This window comes from Eumetopias jubatus, unplaced genomic scaffold (genome assembly GCF_037043125.1).
Source record: "Eumetopias jubatus isolate StellerSeaLion01/CBP00866 unplaced genomic scaffold, mEumJub1_p1.0 scaffold_17, whole genome shotgun sequence".
Taxonomy (NCBI): Eukaryota; Metazoa; Chordata; class Mammalia; order Carnivora; family Otariidae; genus Eumetopias; species Eumetopias jubatus.
In genome coordinates this window covers 55,849,102-55,870,878 of record NW_028274823.1, presented here as the reverse complement: position 1 = coordinate 55,870,878, position 21,777 = coordinate 55,849,102, and the positions used below count along the sequence as shown (strand labels likewise).

At 55.1% G+C, this 21,777-nt stretch overlaps 1 protein-coding gene across 4 annotated transcripts; it reads right to left on the bottom strand.

The window, feature by feature from the left end:
* Positions 1 to 2,948: 2,948 nt before the first annotated feature.
* Positions 2,949 to 20,039, bottom strand: DNAJB12 (DnaJ heat shock protein family (Hsp40) member B12). 4 transcript variants are annotated; one of them, XM_028109636.2, is made up of 9 exons: positions 19,825 to 20,038; positions 12,163 to 12,334; positions 11,264 to 11,409; positions 9,749 to 9,934; positions 9,557 to 9,636; positions 8,384 to 8,493; positions 6,647 to 6,819; positions 6,038 to 6,135; positions 2,949 to 3,777 (listed from the first exon to the last, which is right to left on the bottom strand). In XM_028109636.2, exons 1-9 carry the CDS (start codon positions 19,955 to 19,957, stop codon positions 3,517 to 3,519), a joined length of 1,359 nt encoding a protein of 452 aa, XP_027965437.1. In that variant the 5' UTR covers positions 19,958 to 20,038; the 3' UTR covers positions 2,949 to 3,516. The 4 variants fall into 4 exon arrangements, with proteins under 4 accessions (XP_027965437.1, XP_027965439.1, XP_027965438.1 ...); XM_028109638.2 differs by having other exon boundaries at positions 3,685 to 4,836; positions 5,984 to 6,135; positions 19,825 to 20,039; XM_028109637.2 differs by having other exon boundaries at positions 3,685 to 4,836.
* Positions 20,040 to 21,777: the final 1,738 nt, after the last annotated feature.

The following is a 21,777-nucleotide window of genomic DNA, read 5'->3' as shown; positions in this document are numbered from 1 at the left end:
GCAGGAACCTGAAAAAGGCCTCACTCCCTCCATCTGGCCTCCATTTTTCTATCTGTAGGAAGAGACCACCAGCATCCTCCTGTGCTGCTCAGGCAGCTGTCTCCTGGGCTCCCTCACTGTGTCCATCAGAAAAATGGCAAGAATCCAGTTAAGGGAGTGGGGTTACTGACCAGAGTCCCCGAAGGCCCTGAGCCTGACCTCTTGCCCTTCCCAGCACCAATTTCCCTGGGGGAACTGTCCGCCCTGTCCATCCCCAAGGGCAAGCCCAGCCAGAGTTGGATGGGCATCCCTGCCCTCCTGCACCAAACCACGGCAGGGGAAGCAGGGGTAAGGATGGACACGGTGTGGCAGTCAGGACCCCACTCTCCTCCCAAGCCAAGCCCCAACTCTTGGGCGCTAGGGGGGGCTGCTTGATCACGCGGGTCCTAGAGAGTAGGGTGCCTTTCTCACACCCTTTTTTTTTTTTTAAGATTTTATTTATTTATTTGAGGGAGAGAATGAGAGAGAGAGAGAGAGAGAGAGCACATGAGAGAGGGGAGGGTCAGAGGGAGAAGCAGACTCCCCGCCAAGCAGGGAACCCGATGCGGGACTCGATCCCGGGACTCCAGGATTATGACCTGAGCCGAAGGCAGTCGCTTAACCAACTGAGCCACCCAGGCGCCCTCTCACACCCTTTGTTGTGTCTGGGTCCTGGACCTTTATTACCTACCCAAACAGCTGTGGGGCGATACAAGCTACAGGAGGCCTAGGCCTTGTTCCCGGTGAAACAGCCCCCCATGAGAGGCTGGGGGACGGGGTGACAGTGCACACACCCTAGGCCTCCAGCTTTCCTTCCACCACCTGCCTCCCTGGTGGCCAGCCTTTTAGGGTTTGCTTGTGCCCATCAACCTCCCCCGAGGGCAGGGCCCAGCACCCTTGAATGTGGTCACTTCCGTGCCTCCCCAGCTCCAGGACTTTGCTCACGACTGTCCCTTCTAGCCGGATACCCACTCTGCCCCCAGCCCTGCTGGACTCCCCCCTCCTTCACAGGTGCCAGTTCCTTTACCCAGACCCCCCTGCTGGAGCTGCTCACACCTGCCACACTCCCAGCTTCCTTTCCATCACTGTGCCCCGCCCTCTGGGCTCTGTCAAAGGCGGCTTCTCCCCCTGCCCGGCTGCCACTTCTGTAGGTTCAGGGCCTGCAATGGGCCTTGAGCCACCGCTATTAATCTTTGTTATTTTTGTCAACTGAGGACACGTAACAGGACTTAGAGCTTCCTGTGTCCCAGATGCCTTTTAAGTGCTGTATATGTGACAACGCTTTTACTCCCCACAGTAACCCAATGAGGTAGGTGGTTTTATGACTCTCGTTTTGAAGATGAGGAAACTGAGGCAGAGGGGAGTTAAGTGACCTGCCCAGGGCCACCCAGCTAGGAAATGATCCAGCCCAGGCAGCTGGGCTGCGGGGTCCACACTGATACCCAACACCTAACTGACCTATGTTGTCTCCTAGCGGTGATGTCAACTCAGGGAAGCTGCTGGCCCAGTGGGGTGGACACATGTGTAATTGCAGGAGAGGGTGCACCTGCTCCTCAGATTAAGTTCTGTTTTCCCTAGTGTGGCTTTTTCCCTTTTCTGCCCTTCTGGACAGGCCTCCCACCACTCACCAAGATTAACGAGTGGGGTTAATCTTGAGTACAGTGAATCCAAGTTTAGCAAATGTTTGCAGAATGATTGCTTTGCTACAGACCCCGAGGCCATGCAAATTTCATGGGGACCCTTGGGCATCACCTTCCCTTCCCCCCCAAGCTTCGGTTTCCTGTTGTGGGAAATGCGCTGACTCGCCCAAATCACAAGGTGTGACATCTGGGAAGGATTCTGAGTTGCTCCAGAACCGACACTGTGTCAACAGTCTGTTTACCTGAGTCTTGGCACTGCGGTCTGGGTGCCTGCCCTAGACAGTCGGGTGACTTTGCCTGGGGAGCCAGGGCCAAGGAGGAGATTCTGGTGGGCCAGGGTGTGTGCTCCTTGCCCCATGGAGCAGTTCCCTTTTGGAGGCCTGGGGGCGGCTGGGACGAGAAAATAAGCTGGCAGATCCTGGGAGCTTGGAGGAACTAGTGGCTCGTTTTTTGCCACCTGACAGTGGGTGGGGACACTTGTCAAAGACTTTTTTGCAGCCAACAGTGGGACAGAGTCTGTCCCGCCCCTTCTGGCCTGCTGAGCTGCCCGCTGAGGGTAGGGGGATGGGAGGAGTGAATGGGGGCGGCCGGCGATGCCTCTGCCAACTGCAGCTAACAAGTGGTAGCTCGCAGACCGGGCAGGGTCGGCGGGGGTGACCCCGGGCAGGGACAGCCAATGAGCTCCCCAGCTGCAGTGGCACCACCGGGCAGCCTGGCTGTCTTTGGCTGGAGCGGCAGCGGGAGGGGCCTTAGGCCGCCAGTCAGGGCCGCGGGGCCCTGTCTCTGGGAGGCCCCGGCAGATCTGCGGCTCCATTCACAGAAAGCTGTCCTCGGGCTGTCACATTTTTAACTTTTCCGACCTTCTAGGGGAGGAGGGCGGGCTGTGGGGTGGTGTGGGAAGTGTGTCTGGGGAGGACTGTGCAGCCAGAGATGGAAAGAAACTCGAACCTTCCCCCTGCTCTGGATCCGGAGTGGGCTCTAGCTCCCAGCTGGGGAGGAGGGAAGATGCTGTTTTGCTCACAGCAGGGATGGAGAGAAGGAGCAGGAGCAGGGGAAGCAGAGGTTCCGAGGGACCCCAGGAGCCTGGCCTGAGCTCCGTACCCTGTGCCTGGAGTCAGACTTGGAAGAATACTCGTGACCGAAGTGGCCGTCAGTTGGGGCAGGGGGTGAGGGCGACACTGGGGCTGGTCACCCAAGGCTGCTGGTGGTGTGGGCTGGGCTGTGTCAGTAGGAAGAGGTGTTTGCACCCCACCTCAGCCCCCCTACTCAGTGCAGACCCACCGAGGCCAATCACATAATAAACATTTATTTATAGATGTACAATTGTAGAATTCTAATTCAAGAAATACAGCTTCTCAGGGGATCCTTTAGGATCTATGTTCTTATTGCACATGGGTCAGCCCACCTGGGGACGTCTACCAAGACCAGATGGTAGGGGTGGTGGCGGCAGAGCACCGGGGCCACCGTGGGCGGGGCGCTCTTGCCCACGTCCAGTTCTTATCGTCTCTCTGGGCCGGGGTGGCTGCCGCGTCACAGGGTAGGATCTCATTCAAAAATCAGACCTGACACTTCTTTACCAAGCTTCCTTTCCCAGCAAGAATCTTAATTCAGTTGCGGGGGGGGGGGGACTTAAAAAAAAAAAAAAAGAGCCAAGAGAAACTCAGGGAGGATGGTTATCACCTCCTGGCTGGCAGCCCGGGGAAGTAAGGCTTTGGAAGGTGGCAGGCTCCAGGACACACCCACTGCCAGAGGAAAATTTGGGAAGAACGGTAATTCCAGAAGGCCCAGTATAAACTGTCGGAATAAATAAAACCTCCCTCCCTTCCCCTGGCAGCAACTGCTGTTGTGAGAAAAATCCTCACTTCAAGGTGAGTAGAAAACCCTTCTGGTTCGGGTGCAGCCTTTGTCCAAAGTGCAACAGACGGCCGAGTGGCATCACGTCCGTGGATGGTGGGAGACAGAGGTGACCACAGGCCCAGACTTTCTTCAGGAGTCGGCTGCTGCCCCCAGGGTCTTGGGCATCATCTGGCTGACTCTTGGAGGAAGAACCGTCTGGAGTCCTTGGTGCCTGACTTGGGAAAAACCAGCAGCCACAACTCGGAGCTGTGCCCTGGGGCATCTATAAGGCAAAAACCACTTTGGGACTGAGGGGGGGGCGGCCAGGCAGAACTTGGTCCCCCTCTAACCCTGCTCTCTGCGGCGGGGGGGGGGGGGGGGCAGAGGGCTCCTGGGCCCCAGGCCCAATAGCCCACCTGAGCTGACCGAAGCTTGTGGCGGGTGGTCTCACACCCGCAGGCGGCCTGGGGGGGCGGCCTCCACTATGACTGGATCCTGACAGGGCACCTGGCCCCAGGGGCACTTTCTCCTCTGAAAGCCTGCTCCCCTCCAGCTTCATCGTAACCCTGGCAACCTCTGAGTTCTCTACACTTACACTATCATGATTACCGCTGCCATCAAAAGCAGGCCGGGGCTGAAGGGAGCGTGAAAACCTGCGACCCGACTGCCCCTCAGGCTGTCAGCTATGGCCAATGTTTAGCCTCTGAAGGACCAAGTTACCTTCCCCACACAGGCCTTGTTTTCTAAAACAGGGAAGAAATCAGCTAAACAACTTAACCAAATCCCTGCATAGTTTAAAAAGCAGACTATATATATATATATATATCTTTAAATATGCTATTTACATATAAATAGATATATATATATATACACACACACACACACACACTTGTACTTGCTCTATAAATCACATTCTATGGAGAGTTCTCGCCCCTCCTCCTCCTATCCTTGGCCAACGCCTCTGACTGGCTTCCACGGAGAGGTGACCGGTGGGGGTTCCCAGGAGGGGGAGGAAGGCAGTTGGGCGGCCCCTCCCCCAGCCCTTTCCACAGCCGTTTGCTCCAAGTTTTACATTCTACTTTCGTTGCCATGGTTTCCGTATCCTAGGAGAGAGCCGAAGTGGAGCCTCTGCCAGCCCGGGGAGGAAGGGAAGCAGCCCCGCGGCAGGTTTTCCTGTCCTAAGAGCTTTCAGCATTTACTGGGTGAGAGAGAGGGCAGCTGGGCGGCGCTCGGCCTCCAATTCCATTTTAATTTTTTTTTCTTTTTATGTCTTTCCTTAAATACACAGTCCATCACCTTGGCTCAGTGCATGTCACCAAAAATTCTCCAGGGATTTCATGGTCTGGGGAGGAGAGTGGGAACAGTTAGCTCAGCAGTCCCGGGGCCTGGAGCCGCCAGCTCAGCCTGCACAAACAAGCCGACCCCCGGCTGCCGTCCTGCCCACCTCGGCCCCAACCGGTCTCCCTCCTGCGCTCTGTCATTCTCCCGGAGGTGCTAGCAGATGGCCTCCAAGCACAGCGTCTGGGGCTGGACCCTTGCCAAGGGGGGGGGGGCACAGGCAGAGGACGGACGGGCAGGTACCGACACAGAGAAGCACCTTCGCCAGCTCTGCTCCGCTCTCTGGGCTCGGTCCAGTCTGTCCCCTCCGGCAAGTGCTGGGAGCCGAGCTCGCTACCCACATGCAGGGGCAAAGGAGGCGGAAGCCTGTGACCAGTGACTTGGCATTTTTTCCCCACCCCTTCTGTACTAAAGGCTCTGCCTTCGACCCTCAACTCATGCCGTCTGCTCTCTCCCCTAGACCACAGGTGAGACGCGCCCGGGGCAGGCCGAAATGCCTCCAGGCTGCGGGTGCACTAGCACTTGAGAGAGCGCCTTGGATTCCACCAGAGGGCAAGGGGTCAGGGTACACAGGCCTCTCCTGCTCCCAGCGTGTTGGCTCCCTCCCCGGCCCACTGTGGGGCTGCCCATCCATCCTGTTCCATTTCCTCCTGCCTGGAAGGCCAGAGCAAGAGCACGGGATCTTGGCCCACCCATTCTCATGGGTTTCTTCCTGATGTCAGGTGGGGAGTGTGTGTGGGGGGGTGGGGTGGGGGGGGCTATCCTGGGACCAGAAGTACTTGGTGGCCTAAACAGCAGGGCACAGATAGTAGTCTGTTGTCCTTGGGAAAGGGCTATGGTGACTTGGGGGCTGGATGAGACCAGGGAAACACACATGGCCCTTAGCAGTGGCCTTCAATTCCCCCTTCTGCCTGGCTCTTGGGCTCCCCACGTTCCCAGGGCCAGGGAGTTGGGAGCAGGGTAGACTGGAGCGTGAGAGGCCTGAGCATACCCTGGAGCTGCCCCAGCTCTGCAGGCTGGAGGTCAGGCTGGGGACAAGAAGTCTGTGCCCTAATCAACAGGCCATTCCCCTCTCGCCCTCCCGCCCTCCTCTGCCTCATGACCAGGGCCAGAGCTGCCAAGAGTTGCAGGGCAGAGGCCCTGGCTCATACTTGGACCTCCGTGGCGTGGCTGGCCCGGGACTATCCATGCAGGGAGGCCTGCACCTCTGACAGTCGGTTACAGCTCGGGGTGCCCATCCTCTGCGCCTTGTGGTACATATCCGTGTCACCGAAGTAGCGGGCCCGGTATAGCAAGCCTTCCTCTGCAAAGCAACGGGGCAGAGTTAGGGTGCACCTGGGGTCTCCCAAAGGCTACTAGAGCACCTGCCCAGCCTGTAGGAGTGGGAGAAAGGCTGTCAGAGGCCCTGGAGCTGCGGCAGAGCTGGCCTCCCTTCAGGAAAGACCCTGGAGAGCAAAGACTATGATCCCAGTTGTGAGAAGGAAAGAAGCGGTCATCCTGGCTCGACCGCGCTGGGGTCCCACAAACTGAGCTGGATGCCTGATCACTTGGCAGCCAGGACACATGCTCCGGCCTCTCTCGACATCCTTACCTCTGGCAGCCAAACTCAGGCTGATGGCCATGATTTACAGGAACATGGAGATCTCTAGGTAGCCCCTGGCTCCCAGCCCCACGTAACCAGGGGTGGGGTCCCGCTCTGGGCCAGGAGGTGGCTGGTACAAGGCCGTGCCTGGTGCTGGGTCCACAAATCCCTGGCGGGCAGAGTTCTCTCTTCCCTGCTCTCAAGCTCTGGCCGGTGACCCACACACACTCACTCTGCTGCTTCTCCTTCCAGCAGTTGTTTCGGAGGTTGGCGATGTAATCGTCTTCCACGTTCCGTTCAACTGTTTTGAGGCTGGAGCCCGTGTACTCCTTAGAGAAGGTGTCTGCCACGTAGTAGACGACATTCAGGTGGTCAGTGACTCGCCTGTGGACATGGCCCACCGACCTGGCCGGAAATACATCAGGCACAAAGTGGGCACCAGCGCCCAGGCCCAGGGCAGCTCTAAGGGACAACAGGGCCCCCCAACAGGAGGACTTGCTTCCTTCCTAACCAGAGCGGGGACTCGTACAACACGCAAAATGAGGGTCTGAAGGACTGGCAGAGTGTCCCTCCCATGCAAGGGGTCCAGACTATGGCCAGCCCTGCTTACCACACTGCTGACCTGCGGCCTGTAGGGAGAAGCCCCTTTTTGAGAGGCCCTGGTCGGCGCAGGAAGGGAGGCTGGGCTCGGCTCCTGATTAGGGGTGTGAGTCGGGCTCCTTGTGCCTCCTATCTCGGCATTCCTCCCCTAAGCCGACTGTTGCCCAGGGCCTGCCTGCCTACCCGGGAACTCTCAGGCTGGAGTTCAGAGGCTTAGAAACAACATGACAGAAGGACTCCGAGGAGCTGTGGCCTTCCAGCTCTCGGTCCTAGAGACGGAGAGGGCTCTGCAGGCTGTGGGAAGAGCCTTGACACACAAACAGAAGACAGTGCTGGGGGGAGGACAGCCCCGACCTGCCCCCTGTTGCCTCTGCAGCTGCAGAGCAAAGGGCTGGCTGGCAACAGGCCTCAAGAGAGCCTGGGCCGCCTGCATGGGCCCAGCAGCCCGACTCTGCCCCCTGCTGGCCGAGAGGAAGGCCGTCAGGCTCCCAGGCGGGGCCAGGCTGCTTTGGGAGCACAGAGCTCCCACCAATAGAAGCTGAGCACCCACTCTATAACTATGCATCAGATATGGTGCCAGGGGCTGGAAATAAACGAGGGGAGCTGATACCTTAAAAGGCCAAATAACTTGCCCTAGTTCACTACTGGCAGCTGAGACCATATATTCATTCAACAAATACTGGGGAACATTTCTGACAAGTCTGGCATTTTTTAACAAACATTTTGCTTATTTCTTTTAAGGTAATCTCTATACCCAACATGAGGCTCGAACTCAAGACCCCGAGGTCAAGAGTTGCACGCTCCACCGAATGAGCCAGCCGGGTGCCCTGAGCCTGGCATTTTATGTGTACTACTCATTTATTTTTCACAAGCAGATAGATGTTGTTATTCCCACTGTATAGATGAGGAAACCAAAGCCCAGACCCTTGTCCAGGGTCACACAGCTGCTTAGTTAATAGAGTAGCTGGGATTCAAAGCCACCTTTGCTCTGTTTGATTTTACAGGCCCTATTCTTTCCATGGCCCCAAGGCCCCCAACCAGAACTTAAGAGCAGAGGTTCTTCTCTCAAGGTCAGCAGACAAGGGGGGGGGGCATGAAGCCTGTGAAATCATGTGCAAAACTGTGTGCATGTGCAGTGTTCGAGGGAAAAGATCTTCAGTTTTCACTCCATTTTCTTAGGGGACCGTGATCCTAAAAGATCAAGAACCTAAGCTCAACAGGGAAAGTGTGTTTTCTGGATTCTAAGCCAGATTTCTGCACTGTGATCAAGGATGCACGGGACGGGGAGGAAGGCCGCTGATGGGGGCTGAGAACCCCAAGTCCCTGTCGGCCCAGCACCCCAGTCCCACCCCTAGGCGCCAGTACTCACGGCCGTGGGCTCAGGCTGTACGGAGGGCTGGAGACCATGAGCTGGCTGAGCGCCGACACGACGATCAGGATGAGGATGGGCAGCAGCTGCACAAAGACGCCCAGCCCGCCCTGGAGGGAAGGGCCAGTGGTCACCCAAGCTGGCTGTGGGTGGGCGCTCCGCGGCGGCCGCAGTCACCACCAGCTTCCCGGGCGGCACGAGGCGCAGCCGCCATATAAACAGGCCACGACACGACTCTCTCGCCCCACCCCACCCCCAGGGCCCCCGAAATACAGACGCTCCTCCACCTGCCAGCTCCCCTAGATGAACACAAAACGGCAACTGGTGTTACACAGAGGAACAGGGTACCTGCAAGTGTCTGCTTGTCAGACGGTACCAAAAACACGAGCAAGAGCAGCTGCCTCCAGGACGCTGGCAGGCAGGGCAGGAGGGAGGTGTTCACTACATAACCGATTCCAAAATCGCCAGTTACAAAATTGTAAGTAAAAACACATTTGTTCACCGTGTGATAATTTGTGATTTTAAAAACTCTTCTGTATGTTTAATACACACATACACACGGTTTAAAAAAATGAATAAATAAAAACATAAGGCCACACTGACCGAACGTAGGGGACCCCCTCCACCTGCCACAATTTTCAATGCTCTGGAATCGTCCACGGTATCTTAATGTTGGTCAGCTAGCTGTTCCTTAACCTGTGGCATTCAAAATGCTTTCGAAGCACTGTCTGGTTATAGTTTTTGTGTACATTTTTTAAGAGTGCTGGAAAGAAACAAGAGTCAACAATCTCTGTCACCCTTTACAATTCTCTTGTGAAGTTTCACTTCCCACTGCTTAGAAAATGCCACTGTGGCCTTATGAACAAATGGACTGCACAAAGGCCATTCACACTCAACCCTGTCTGTAGGTGGAGAAGTTTCTGCATGACATTCCCTAACAGAGGCCATCAAAGCCCCACTCCTCCTGGGCAGCACTGTGGAGTGTGGCTCCCTCTGGTGTCGCTCGCAGAATGGCAAGGGGAGGGGGGGCCCAAGATGGCTCCTCAGCTGAGAATGGTGGGGGCAATGCCCTCCCAGAATGGACAGCTGGGGATGTCACTTCCCCTTCAGGCCCTGCACCCTGGGTGAGGCCTGGCACCCTCCCCTGCTCTCCCCGGTGCCCTCCTCACTCACGTCACCCTGGTTCTCCCTGCGGTCCTGCCTTTGCTGGTAGGTATAGCGCATGCGGCCGTTGCTGTAGACGTGGACATTACCTGGAGATCAGAGGGACTGAGTCAGGGGGCGGGACTGCTGGGAAGTGGGGGGCTGGCATCCAGTCTTCCACCATCACCCCAGGGAGGCCTGTGGGGAGGGCGGGGTACTTACTAGACGGGAAGCCACCACCAAAGAACATGTTGAAGAGGTCCTCAGGGGAGATGTCCGCCTCAAAGCCACGGTGGAAGTCCCCATGCCCATGGCCGTGCCGGGCTGCCTGGCTCTTGTCATCACCGAACTGGTCATACTGCTTCCTTTTCTCCGGGTTACTAAGTACCGCATATGCTGTGCCAATGGCTAGAAAGGAGGTGTTAAGTCAGGCTTGAAGACATGGGGCACGCAGGGGGAGGCTCCCATGATGGCAGCCAAGAGCTCCCTTCCTTTAGGTACTCAAGTGGTGCTTTAGGAAGTGGGAGTCCCTGGGGCCAGCAGAAGTTTGGCTGTTGGGCACGTGTAGGGAGCGGGGCAGGCAGGAATAATTCTGAGTGGATCTAGGCAGTCTGGACAGATTTTTCTATGCCCCAGGCCCTTTATGGGCCTTATCTTATTTACTCCTACAGCAACTGCCGGGAAAGGCCAAATCACCAGGTTGTAGTCAAAACTTCTCCACTGCCGGTAGTGTGGCTTGGCGAGCCCTCTCCTCCCGGGGGTCCAGGTCCCAGCATCTGTTCCCTGGCCTGGCCCCAAGGCCTCCCCATTAGGGCTCCCTAGGCAGGAAACCTGTGCCTCAAAGGACCAGCTCCAGGCCCTCCTTAGTCTCTTGCTCCTTCTCAAGCGGCTCACTCTCTCAAAAGAGCAGGTCAGAGCTGCATCTGCAACCTGCAAACCTTGAGAATAAGGAGGATCCCCTCCTCTTGCCATCGCCACGAGGGCATCCGTAATCCCCGCCATCCCCGGCAGCCGGGCTAGGTCTGGCCTCTTGGCGTCTGTCGTGCAGGCTGCAGGCAGAAGGCAGGGCTGGAGCGACGTCAGCCATGGCTACCTTGCCTACCCCCTCCTATTGACCTTCTCCCCCTGGGGCTGGCTGACGGGGATGACGCCTTCAGACTACCCCCACCCAAGCAGGACGGACCCTAAGCAGCCTGGAATGGAGTAACAAGGCTGGGCCTGGGAGACAGCACAGCAGGTCTCAGGGGTCTGCTCTGCCATCTGCTCCGCCAAAGGCTCCCCTCTTGGCTGTGGTCACTGCCTCACGCGAGTGCGTGTGTAGCGCAGGGCTGGCTGCTGGAGATGAGGAGGCCACCAGGCCACGGACCTGAGGCTACTCTGCCCCTCAGCACAGGGAAACTGTTACCAAGATCCCAAGATGGGGATGTGCATATGGGTGAACCTAGGAGGCCTCCTGCCCCTCAATCGCTATGCCACCGTGAAGCCACTGGTCCTCAGCTCCCCTCCTGTCATTCCTGGGGAACTTGGAGGAAGGAGAGGCAGGGTTGGTGCCATCGGAGCTCTGACAGACTCTGTAGGCTGGAGGTGGCCACTAGGACTTTCTTTCCAGGAAGCAGCTCCTGAGCCCAGGGGACTTGGGTCCAAGGCCACTTCCTGGAAAGATTGTCTTGGCCTCTTATTCCTTCCGAAGGGCAGGAGATAAAAACACCAAACAGCAGGGAACCAAGGCTCGCTTACCTTTGAAAGCTTCAGTGGCACCAGGTGCGTGGTTCTTGTCTGGGTGGAACTTGAGGGCCAGCTTCCGGTAGGCCTTCTTCAGGTCCTCATCGGAGGCCCCTCTGCTCACCCCCAGGATCTCATAGTAATCTTTACACTGCTTGACCCTGGGGAAGGGGTAGAGTGGGCCCAGGGCCGTGAGGTGAGGGCGGCAAGAAACGAGTGTGGGCACACAGCTCTGAGCAGGCTCAGGGGGACCAGCAGGGCACGGCTGACAGCAACTCTAGGTCAGCTGTCAGACCTCGGGGACAAGGGAGCCTCAGGAAGCTCCACCTGGGATGGGGAGTCAGGTAGGGCCCAGGGGAAAACACCCAGAATACATCCGGGATTTCCGAGGGGGCAGCTGCTGTGTTTCAGGCCAGGAACCATTTCCCTTTGCTAACAGCACCCTCACCGGAGGCCACCTCAGGACTGTCAGTGTCTGTGCAGGGCCTGCCCAAGCCCTGGAGGGATAACCGTTTCCTGTCTCCATTCTGTGCCACACAGGCTCTGGTCTGAAAGGGTCTTTGTTGGGGGCGGGGGAGAAGCTGAAAGGGGAGCCTGAGCCCCATCTCTGATAAGCAGAGCTGTGTAAAGAGCCGGGGCTCGCTGGCCGGCCGGCAGCACAGGAAGCCAGCCGCGGCGGAGTTAGCACTTCCAGCCCCCGCCGTGGGTTGTCGTGGTGGGAGGGGACAGCAGAGCCCTGATTCCCACACTGTATTCTGGGGCCTGGTGAGCCGGCTCAGCTGGAGCTCGTCCACCCTCAGGACCCTCCCAGGGCCCACCCAGACCACAGGCAGATGTGACGTGGAGGACAGGCTGCAGGAAGCCTGCTCTAGATCTGGAAACTTCCCAGCAGCACCAGGCTCCAGCCCCTCTACCTTTTTACTGCTGCTACTTGCTCTGCAGTGTAGCCTTTACTGCTCTCTCCTCCTCCAGCTTCTCCGTTGGCCGAGGGGGCATCGGCGCCACCTGCTTTCCTGTGGGTCGCGTCTGTGGGTTGGGGATGGTCACCGGCAGACTGTGGTTTCTGGTTGAGGGACTCAATCAGGGCTGTGCGAGGCAAGCAAAGCATTCAGGGCTCCTGCTCCAGCAAGGCCACGTGCCATAGCTGAGGGCTGCCTGGTCCTGGGAGAGGCCAGGACCCCGCCCCCACCCCGCCTCCCACCTGCTTCTTCTCCCAGCAAAGCCACTAGCTCCGTCCCTGACTTGGGCCTGGGCTAGGGCTGCGCGGGGGGCGGTGCGCATTAGTGGGATAGCCGCCTACAGGATCCACAGATCTCAGCAGTTGTCAGGGTAGGGGTTATTTTAAACCTTTTTTTTTTTTTAGGATTTTTTTTTTTTTAATTATTTATTTGACAGAGAGAGACAGTGAGAGAGGGAACACAAGCAGGGGGAGTGGGAGAGGGAGAAGCAGGCTTCCCGCCGAGCAGGGAGCCCGATGCGGGGCTCGATCCCAGGACCCTGGGATCATGACCTGAGCCGAAGGCAGACGCCTAATGACTGAGCCACCCAGGCGCCCCTAGGATTTTCTTTTTAAGTAATCTCTACACCCAACGTGGGGCTCAAACTCACAACCCCGAGATCAAGAGTTGCATGCTCTACAGACTGAGCCAGCCAGGCACCCCTGGGTATAGGTTAACTTAAAACTCTGCATAAAAACATACCACAAACCCTTCAGGTTTTAAAAATCCCAAAGTAGTGTGCTTATTTATTTTTAAAAAGATTTATTTATTTGAGAAAGAGCATGAGAGAGAGCACATGAGGCAGTGGGAGTGGCAGGCAGAGGGAGAAGCAGACTCCCCGCTGAGCAGGGAGCCCAATGTAGGGCTCGATCCCAGGACCCTGGGATTATGACGTGAGCCGAAGGCAGATGCTTAACCGACTGAGCCACCAAGGTGCCCCCCCAAAGGAGTGTGTTTAACAGACTCTGTTGAGATGGGCAAAGTGCTCTGCCCATCTCAAAGGAGACCCCACTTAGCAGGACCACCTGTTTCAGCTGGGATTGGCGGGAAAGGCCTCCTGGAGGTTTTTACTTAGCTGTGAAGGGGAATGGAGGCAAGGAATTTGCGCCAGAGGGCCAGACATGGTAGGAGACCCAGGATAAAGACAGCCTCTGCTACTTGCTATTCTTCACACGTTTCGAGTGGCTGGCCATGTCAAACATCCTACTTCAGTGTTCCGAGTCTAAGTAGGACATCAGCTGTCACCCTCAGACAGGGTCCCAGTGACTCAAACCCAACTCCACGGTTCCTGCTACTCAATCAGGAAGAGCCCAAATCTCTGGCCAAAGTTCCCTGTGCCCATTTATTCCAGGCACACAACTAGTTCTGGAAACCCTGGTCATGCCTGGTTTACAGTGCCCTGGGAAGCCAGGCACCTGGACTACTGCAGGGACCCAGGACACTGTGCTGAGGAAGGACAGCACTGCCCCCGGCTGGTCCCCAGTTTCTTTCAAACATGCCAGGAGCCTTCTGGGCTCAATGCACCGTGCTGGGTGTCAGACACCCTCTAAAGCAACATACCTGCGCCTCACACAAGGGGCCAGGGGCAGGGCTTGCTGGGAGCAGAACCCTGGGACTTGAGTGGGACACTGTACCCTGAGCTGCTGCTGTTTGAGGTGGCCTCCCTCAGAAAGGAGCTGTCGGTCAAGCCTGCCTCGCATGAAGGAGGCAAGCCCGGGAGGGCGTGCCGAGCGCTCACCGTGTGCTAGGCAGGCCCGGACACGGTGCTCTGCGTGTACTAGTTCACTTAATCTGAACAATGGCCTTAGAGGCTGGTCTCACTACCACCATCCCCATTATAAAAAAGAGCCATGTGTGTGATCCAGTGGCCCATGGCTGCATAAGCTGGGAGGTAGCACTTAATGCCTGGATGCCCAGCTCCCAGAACCTTGTTCTGAACTATGCTAGCCCGGACTGCCTGAGTCTGGCATTGGGCATGGGGAACCCTTTCCAGCACAGTCGTTCCAAATAGAGAAGTTAAATTCAGAAAGACCTGGGTTCAAATCTCAGCTCAGTCACGTCCTAGCAGTATGGCCCTGGCCGATAAAAAATTGACAATCTGTCTGAACCTCAGTTTCCTAGGGGATCCATGGCTAATGGGGTGTATGAGGATGAAATGAGATAACGTGTAAGCACCTGGCACAGAGTGAAAGTTCAAAATGAGTAGCTGCTGATATTATGACACAGGCTGATGAACTGGCTGGCCGGGGAGGGGACCTGAGCAGGTGGGGCCAGGGAGCTCCAGGGCTTAGGAAGGCAAAGTGTCAGCACTCAGCAGGCTTTGGACCCAGCCAGAACCATGAGATTTCAGACTGTCCCAGATGCCAGGTCCATGCCAGGCAAACAAAGAGAACAAAAGATGAAGAGATGCTGATGAAGATGGGACAGAGGGAGGAGCCAGTTTGCTGGGTTGGGAGGGCATTTCAAGAACTTATTTCAGTTTCTCTGGAAGCCTCAGTGGTCCAGGCTGAGCTAACAAACCCTAAGGACAACACGACCAACCATTCAACTGCTACAGATAGATACATAGGAGCATCAGCCAGGGGGTGGGATGGACCCGCTCTAGTATTCCTCAGGGAAGATTCTGGAAACTTTTCAGGGTAGTTACATGGAGTCAGCCACTCGAATTTCCTTACATTGCAGAAAGGGAGCCCAAAGGGGAATGGATGTGCTCTGGGCCACACAGAAGGCTCCTGCTTGAGTTGGCAAATCAAGATTTCTGGTTGCTGCCAAGCAGGTCTCCCTCCTGGCCTGGACACTGCCTCCGCCAGACCTGCGGGATGTGACTGCCTCGCAAATGTCGCAAACGAGTATGACACAGAACCCCCTAACGTGACGATTCTGGAGTCAGACGAGGTTGGGTTCAAACCCTGCCTCTGCCCTTGCAGTAAAGCTGGGAGACATCTAAAGAGACAGGAACCTGGTGGAAGAAACGAGAGCTGCAGTGGGAGAGGAGAGCACTTGTACGGTCCTAGCCCCCAGTGGTGGCCCCTCCTCAAAGCCAGACTGGAGGGTGAGGCTGGCTGGGTTCAGGGCCAGCTCTGCCGCTTGCTAGCAAGGTCATCTTGGACAAGTCAATTTAGCTTCTTCATGTAACACTGGATCTCCCTCAAGGGAGTTGAAAGAGTAGACGAGCAAATGCATGTAAAGGACTCAGCACAACACTCAGCAAACATTAAGTGTCCTCTGTTACTGTTCGTTTTATTTCCAGGCTCTCTCTTTGTACCTGTAGTGCTCAAAGTGAGTCGGGAAAGGGAGGCCAGCGTAGGGCAGCAGCCTGGGAGCAGGCCTGGACAGTGTGGCTCCTTTGCTGATGAGCCATGTTAGCGAATCCACCAGTGAAGGCGTGGTCTCAGCCCTCACAGGGCTGCTTGGAGGCGTGGATAAGATTCGGTGAACGGAAGGGCTGAGTGCACAGTAGGGCTCAGGAAGGCTGACTGACCTGCATGGACAGCCCCACCCTGGACCTCACCAGTACATCACCATCTCTCACTCTGACACTCTGAAAGCAAAATCCCTCCCCCACCCGCTGGCCTTTCCAGCGTGGCCTTCCTGACTTCCCCAGGACCCTCAAGCAGCCTGAGCTGCAAGATCGTCCAGGATAACCCTCTCTGTGTGTGCTGGGGAAACTGAGGATGTTTTCATCGGCTCCCTGAAAAATCTGGTACTTTCCACCATTGTTGCAAGCCTCAGGCAGAGGCCATGCCCAGCGGGCTGCCAGTTGCTGGATAGAAACTCCCAGAAGGGGACTGACCGGCCCCACTAGCCCTGCCCTAGGACTTCCCAGCTCAGGGCCCTGCTACTACTCCACAGCACAAGTGTCCAGCCATTGGTCCCACGTCCTGCAGCATAGCCTTTTCACTGTGAGGTCCCTCGACCCTTCAACGTTGCTCTGAGTCTCCTCTCACCCTAACCTTTCCCTCTGTCTGTCCTTCCACTTCTCCTAGACCAATCTTCTACCCATGCTCTTGATCCTTCTTGACTTGTTCTTTTCCCATTAGGCCTGATCATGTTGCTCACCACCTCCCCGACACTCCACTCCATGGCCACCTGGCTGCTCTCTTTCCTGGGATCGCCTCTTCCTGTTGTCACTCCATCTCACTCTGTTGCTTCCCCAGTCTCTGCCCGTTTGCTAAGGGCAGATGTGGCCCGTGGTGGTGCCTGCAGCAACCTCCTCTGCGTGTTCGACACTTTCCCACAGTGACCCCAGCCAGGCCTGACTCCAGTGAGCACCTTCAAACTGACAACCAGACTTTCAGCTGGAACATGGGGCTCTCTCCTGAGCTCCACGCTGACAGCTCCTTTGGAACAGCCACTGGCACCTTGCACTCTGCCCATCTCTTCCCACCCACCATCCTCAACCTTGCTTTCTCCCCGGGGACACAGGCTTGGATTCTGTGTCCCCGTTTCTCCTCAGCATACCTCTCTCACACAAGGCGTGGTGCCGCCTCTCCAATGACCTTATCCTCAGCTGGGGAATGTCTTATCTCAGGCGCTCAGAGCTCCTGACCTAGTCACTGCAGTGAATGGTCTCCCAGTTGGTTTCTAACTCTCTCTCTTCCCTCTCATTAACCCTTCATGCTGTTCTCTTTTAAGAAGAGTACACTTATCTTATTCCTGCTATCAGAATCTTCAATGGTCTTTTCACCAACTACAGAATAAAATGAATATCCTGGTCTGGCAGGAAAGGATTTCCACAATCTGGCCCCATCCTACTTTCCAGCCTTCAATCTCTCTATACTCAAATTACCACCTCCACAGCTGCCAAATCTTGCTGCACCCAATCCTCTCCCCCAAACCTCACACCTTCCAGCCTCCATGTCTTCCCCAGTATGTCCTTCTCCAAGTCTGTTCCCTTCCTCCAAAGTGCAATTCAAATGCTGCCTCTGTCTTCCTCCCTGAAGCTTTCCCTCACTGTGATCAACCACTATTTTCCATCACCTGTGTTCTACCATTATTTTTAAGTCTCACTAGACTGCTGGTAGTTCAGAGTTCAGCACTCCCTCCCCAGCACTCCGCTCCAGCTCACCAGACTGTGAACCCACGGGGGGAAGGGACTGGGTCTTTCATGTCTAAACTTCAGTCCTCGGTATCTAACAGCGTGCTGAATTTTTTCTTTAACCACAGTATTATTTTTTCTATAACTTTGTCTCCTTCGCTAGATTATAAGCTGCTTGAGGTGAAGGATCATGTCTTACAGATCCAGCCATATCTGCACTTAGCACCAAGCAGAGGACTTTGCAAATAAAACAAAGTCTTAGCATTGAACAAGCACCTGGAATGAGCTCAAACCTCAAACAGCAAGTGTAAACTACCCAAGATTTTTTTTAACCAAGACTTCTTCATCCCACACTACATTAACCCCAGGTCCTTGTCGGCTCAGTACAGGGCTGCAGATGATTTAAGGTGAAGTTTAGAGAGGCATGAGGCATACAGTCTCTCCACAGTAGCGGGAATATGACAATCATGCAGGTGACTATTCTGCCTGAACAAATTCCGTTTCTTGAGCCCCGGGAAGGACACCAGTCCAAGCCCCCGAACTGGCCCAGGAGGCTGCTGACAGAAAGAGCCCCAAAGGCCATGTTGTTACCATCCTTTCTTGGCTGCCTGCTCCTGAGTCCCCAAAAGCATTAGAATCAAACAGGATTCTGAGACTGGCGGGCCCCCATCCCACCATGCTCCTCTCTTACAGAGTGTGATTTATTTCTCTAGGGAAGCTCCTTGAGCAGGTTACCTCAGGAGTCCTGGCAAATACAGACTGAAACCCTTTCCAAGAGAAGGCAAAGAGGCCAAAGATCAACCTGTAGTCAGGAGGAAAACTCGACCGTTCCAGGTGATCTCTTCTGCTGGTGGTCACCCTTCTCAATTCCAAATGTGGGCAAAGAAGGTTAGGAGGCTGACTGCTCTTTCATTTCATTCCTCTATTAAACATTTACAGAATCACAGAACTTTCCAATTTCTAGCTGTGTAATCTTGGGCAAGTCCCTTGCCTCTGAGATATTTCCTCATCTACAGAACAAATCTTTGCTCTGCCTCCCTGATAGGGCAGGCTCAAGTGAGAACATGCACTCGAAAGAGCTTTCTTTATTCCTTCCTTTTTTTTTTTAAAGATTTATTTTATTATTATTATTTTTAAGTCATCTCTACATCAAAGTTGGGGCTTGAACTTACAATCCAGAGATCAAGAGTTGTGTGCTCTGCGGACTGGTCCAGCCAGGCACCCCTAGAAGGAGCGTTCTAAACGGAGAAGCCCTATGGTATTACTGTTACTCACATTATCTGCACCAACCCTCTAATTTTCCAGCTAAGAAAACCCAAGCTCAGAAAGATCGCATGGTGTAGCAGTCAGGATAAGAACTCAGGTTAACTGAGTGGGAGTACCTGTTACACACCAGATGGTTTACTGCATCATAACTGATGGTATGATCCCTGTATCTTTAATGGTCTCTCTTTTTAAAGATTTTATTTATTTATTTGAGAGACTGAGAGAGAGAACACGAGCAGGGGAGAGGGAGTAGAGGGAGTGGGGGAAGCAGACTCCCCGCTGAGCAGGGAGTCTCATGCAGGGCTCAACTGCAAGACCCTGAGATCATGACTTGAGCCAAAGGCAGACGCTTAACCGACTGAGCCACCCTGGTGCCCCTCTGGACTACCTCTTTCTCCCTTCTAGCTTGTATTAAGAAAAACTTCTCTCAAGTCTTAGTTTAAAGAAAAAGACGGTTCCTCTTGAGTAGCTGAGACAACCTCGCTAATCCCTCCCTGGCTTGGAAGCCCCAGCCCCGGGACACTTAGCAGCCTTGTGCTGTCCAGCCGTCCATACGGGGGTCACTGAGGGACTCTTGTGGGCGAGGGTGGGAGAGGTGCCTGCGGCCAGCGTCTCCAACAAGCCCCGGATCTCACAGGCCGGTGAAGAGCTTCCAGGAGGAAGTGAGGGGCCCGCCCTCAGGGCAGCCGGTGCAAGGCGGTGGTGTGGAGCCGGGGGGAGGGGGGGAAAGGCAGGCTCTACTTTCGGGAGGGTGTTCCCTGGCCCTCGCCAGGAGACGTGCTAGGGAGTGAAGATTTGAAGACACCCTTCCAGGCCGTGCGAAGGTCAGAAGTCCTCTTTCCCTCCCCAGAACCCATTCTCTCCGTCATAGGAGTTGTGTTTATTTTCCTAAACTATAATAGTTCCCAGGCCGGCAACCGACCCTCGGCCACCGAATGGCCCCTTGGGAAAAGTAGTTCGATTTCGCTTCCAGGTAAGTTCCCTTCCCCTCGCCCGCCAGCGCCTCTCATCGTCGGTAACTCCAAATCTCAGAGGGTTCCACAAGCACCCAAAAAGTTGAAGTCGCGGCCGCCCCCGGCATCAGGTGTCCAGCGTCCCGGAGAGGCGTGAGAGCGAAAGACTACACCTCCCAGCGGCCACCGCGCGCCTCAGTGCGCAGGCGTAGCCGCGCCTCGCTACCCCTCCCCCTCCTCCAACTGTTCCCCTCGGTCCGTTCCCGTATTCCCCCCATCAGTTCTACTGGCCCCTCTGTCTCTCCGGCACTTCACACTCACCGCGAACTCGCGGCGTCGGATACAGCCGCTGCGCCTTCTCCAGGAAGCGGAGCGCCCGGTCAGGCTGGTTGCTCTGGATGGCCTTGAGGGCGATGCTAATACAGCGCTCGGCTTCATCCTTGTTGGATTCCATGGCGGAACCAGAGCGCGGAACCAGGGAGGGGGAGGCCGGGCGAGCGGAGGGCTGCGCCAGCTGCCGGCACGTCGCGGGGCAGGCGGGCGCAGGATGATGACATAAACCCATCGCCCCTCCTTTTCCGAGATTTGAGCGAGGGCGGAAGTGCTACCGTATGTCTTCTAAGAGGGGGACAGCTAGGAGAGGTATTAACGAGGGGGCATGCACAACATTCCTGGATCCCAGAGGGTCAATTCGGAGGTCTTAAAGTTGAATATGCTTGCACGTTCTTGGTAGTAACCCTGTGAGTTTGAGACGAAAGTCACTTATTTATTCGTTCCAGAGAGATTTGCGAGGCTGGGTGTACAGTGGTGAACAAAACAAAGCCCCTGCCCTCATGGAACTTATATTCTAGTCTGTGTAGGGAGGTAGGAGGGAGACTGAAATATTCAGATAGCATTCAGACAAATGCTATGAAGAAAATAAAGAAAAAAAGGGAATAGAGAGTGGGAGCTGCTATTTTAAATAGGCTGATAAGAAAAATCTCTCAGAAGCTGGCATTTTAACGGAAATCTGAATTCAGGAGAAAGAGCAGGTATTTCAGGTACGACTCTGGAGGGAAGGATGGTCCATCCAGGCAGAAGGAAGAGCTCGCAGAGGCTCTGACACGGGAATTTTCTTGGTGAATTATTACAAGATCAATGAGGAGCATGTAGGATTACACTCTGCAGTGGAATCGGTTCTATCAGGCTTTCTTTCAAGCCTACCACTCCAGTGAAAGCAGTCTTGTCAAGCTTACCCACATTGCCAACTCCATTGGTCATTTCTCAGTCCTTTGTTTGTGATGCCTTTTAAAATCAAGTGGCGATGTCAAGTGGGAAGCTGTATATATGTAGGGTTTAGGGAAGAAGATGGGGATGGAAATACAACTTTGGAAAATATCAAATGGTATTTAAAGCTATGAGACTAGATAGACAAAGGAATGTAAATAGTATTTACAGCTCTGGCCCTGAATGCACCGAGGAATTGAGCGTAGATAGGGAAAGAGTCAAAAGTCTGATTACTGAGTCCTGCAGCACCCCCGTATTTACAGGTCTGGGAGAGGAGGAGAAGCCAGGAAAGGAGAATGGAGAACCTACTGTGAGTAAGAAAATGAGTTCTCTCAGAGGTCAAGTGAAGCAAATGTTTCAGGAGGGAGGGCGGGGTCCAACTTTGGCAAACCCGGTGGGGAGGCCAAGCAATAGGATGACTGAGAACCCGTGGATGTGACCATGTGGCGGTCAGTGGTGACCGTGACAAGGTTGCTCTTAGTGGATGGTAAAGGTGAAAACCTGATAGGAATGAATTCAAGAGACCTCTGAGGGTGAGGAAGAAATGGGATTGGTGGTGGAGAGGAACATGGAGAAGTTGTTGTTTTGTTTTGTTTAATCCTGTGATAGGAATCATTTAATTGGGCAAGAAATGTTGGTATTGCAGGAGAGAGAGGAGACGATCACAGGAGTCGATGGGGGGGTCTGGGGCACAAGACGTGGCCGTAGCTGTGTGGACGACTCACTGATTTTCAGCAGAGAAGGCAGTGTGGCTAGGTACACGCAGGGCAGCCGCTAAATTTGGAAGTGGGAGCATAAGGAAGTTCTTTTCAAATAGGATTTATTTTCTCTGTGTAATAAGAAGCAAGGCATCCTTGGCTCCACATGCTCACTCCTTGGAAATCTCTTCGCATCCAGCTTTCCTTCCCATCCCCACAGTTCCCTTCCTAAAGCAAACACTTAGGACTGCCTGCTGGCTGGTGGGAGACTAGCCTGGTGGCAAAGAGATCAGCCCCTCCTTGGGAAGAC

Bases quoted from the DNA above. Each gene is read 5' to 3' on its own strand.
- DNAJB12 (XM_028109636.2), bottom strand. From the start codon at position 19,957: ATGGAATCCAACAAGGATGAAGCCGAGCGCTGTATTAGCATCGCCCTC. The intron at 6,820-8,383 runs GTGAGTACTGGC...ATTTCCGGCCAG, and splicing joins TACAGCCTGAGCCCACGGCC to GTCGGTGGGCCATGTCCACA. The intron at 3,778-6,037 runs GTGCAGGCCTCC...TTTGCCTTATAG, and splicing joins GCTGTAACCGACTGTCAGAG to ATGCCCCAGGGCACAGCTCC.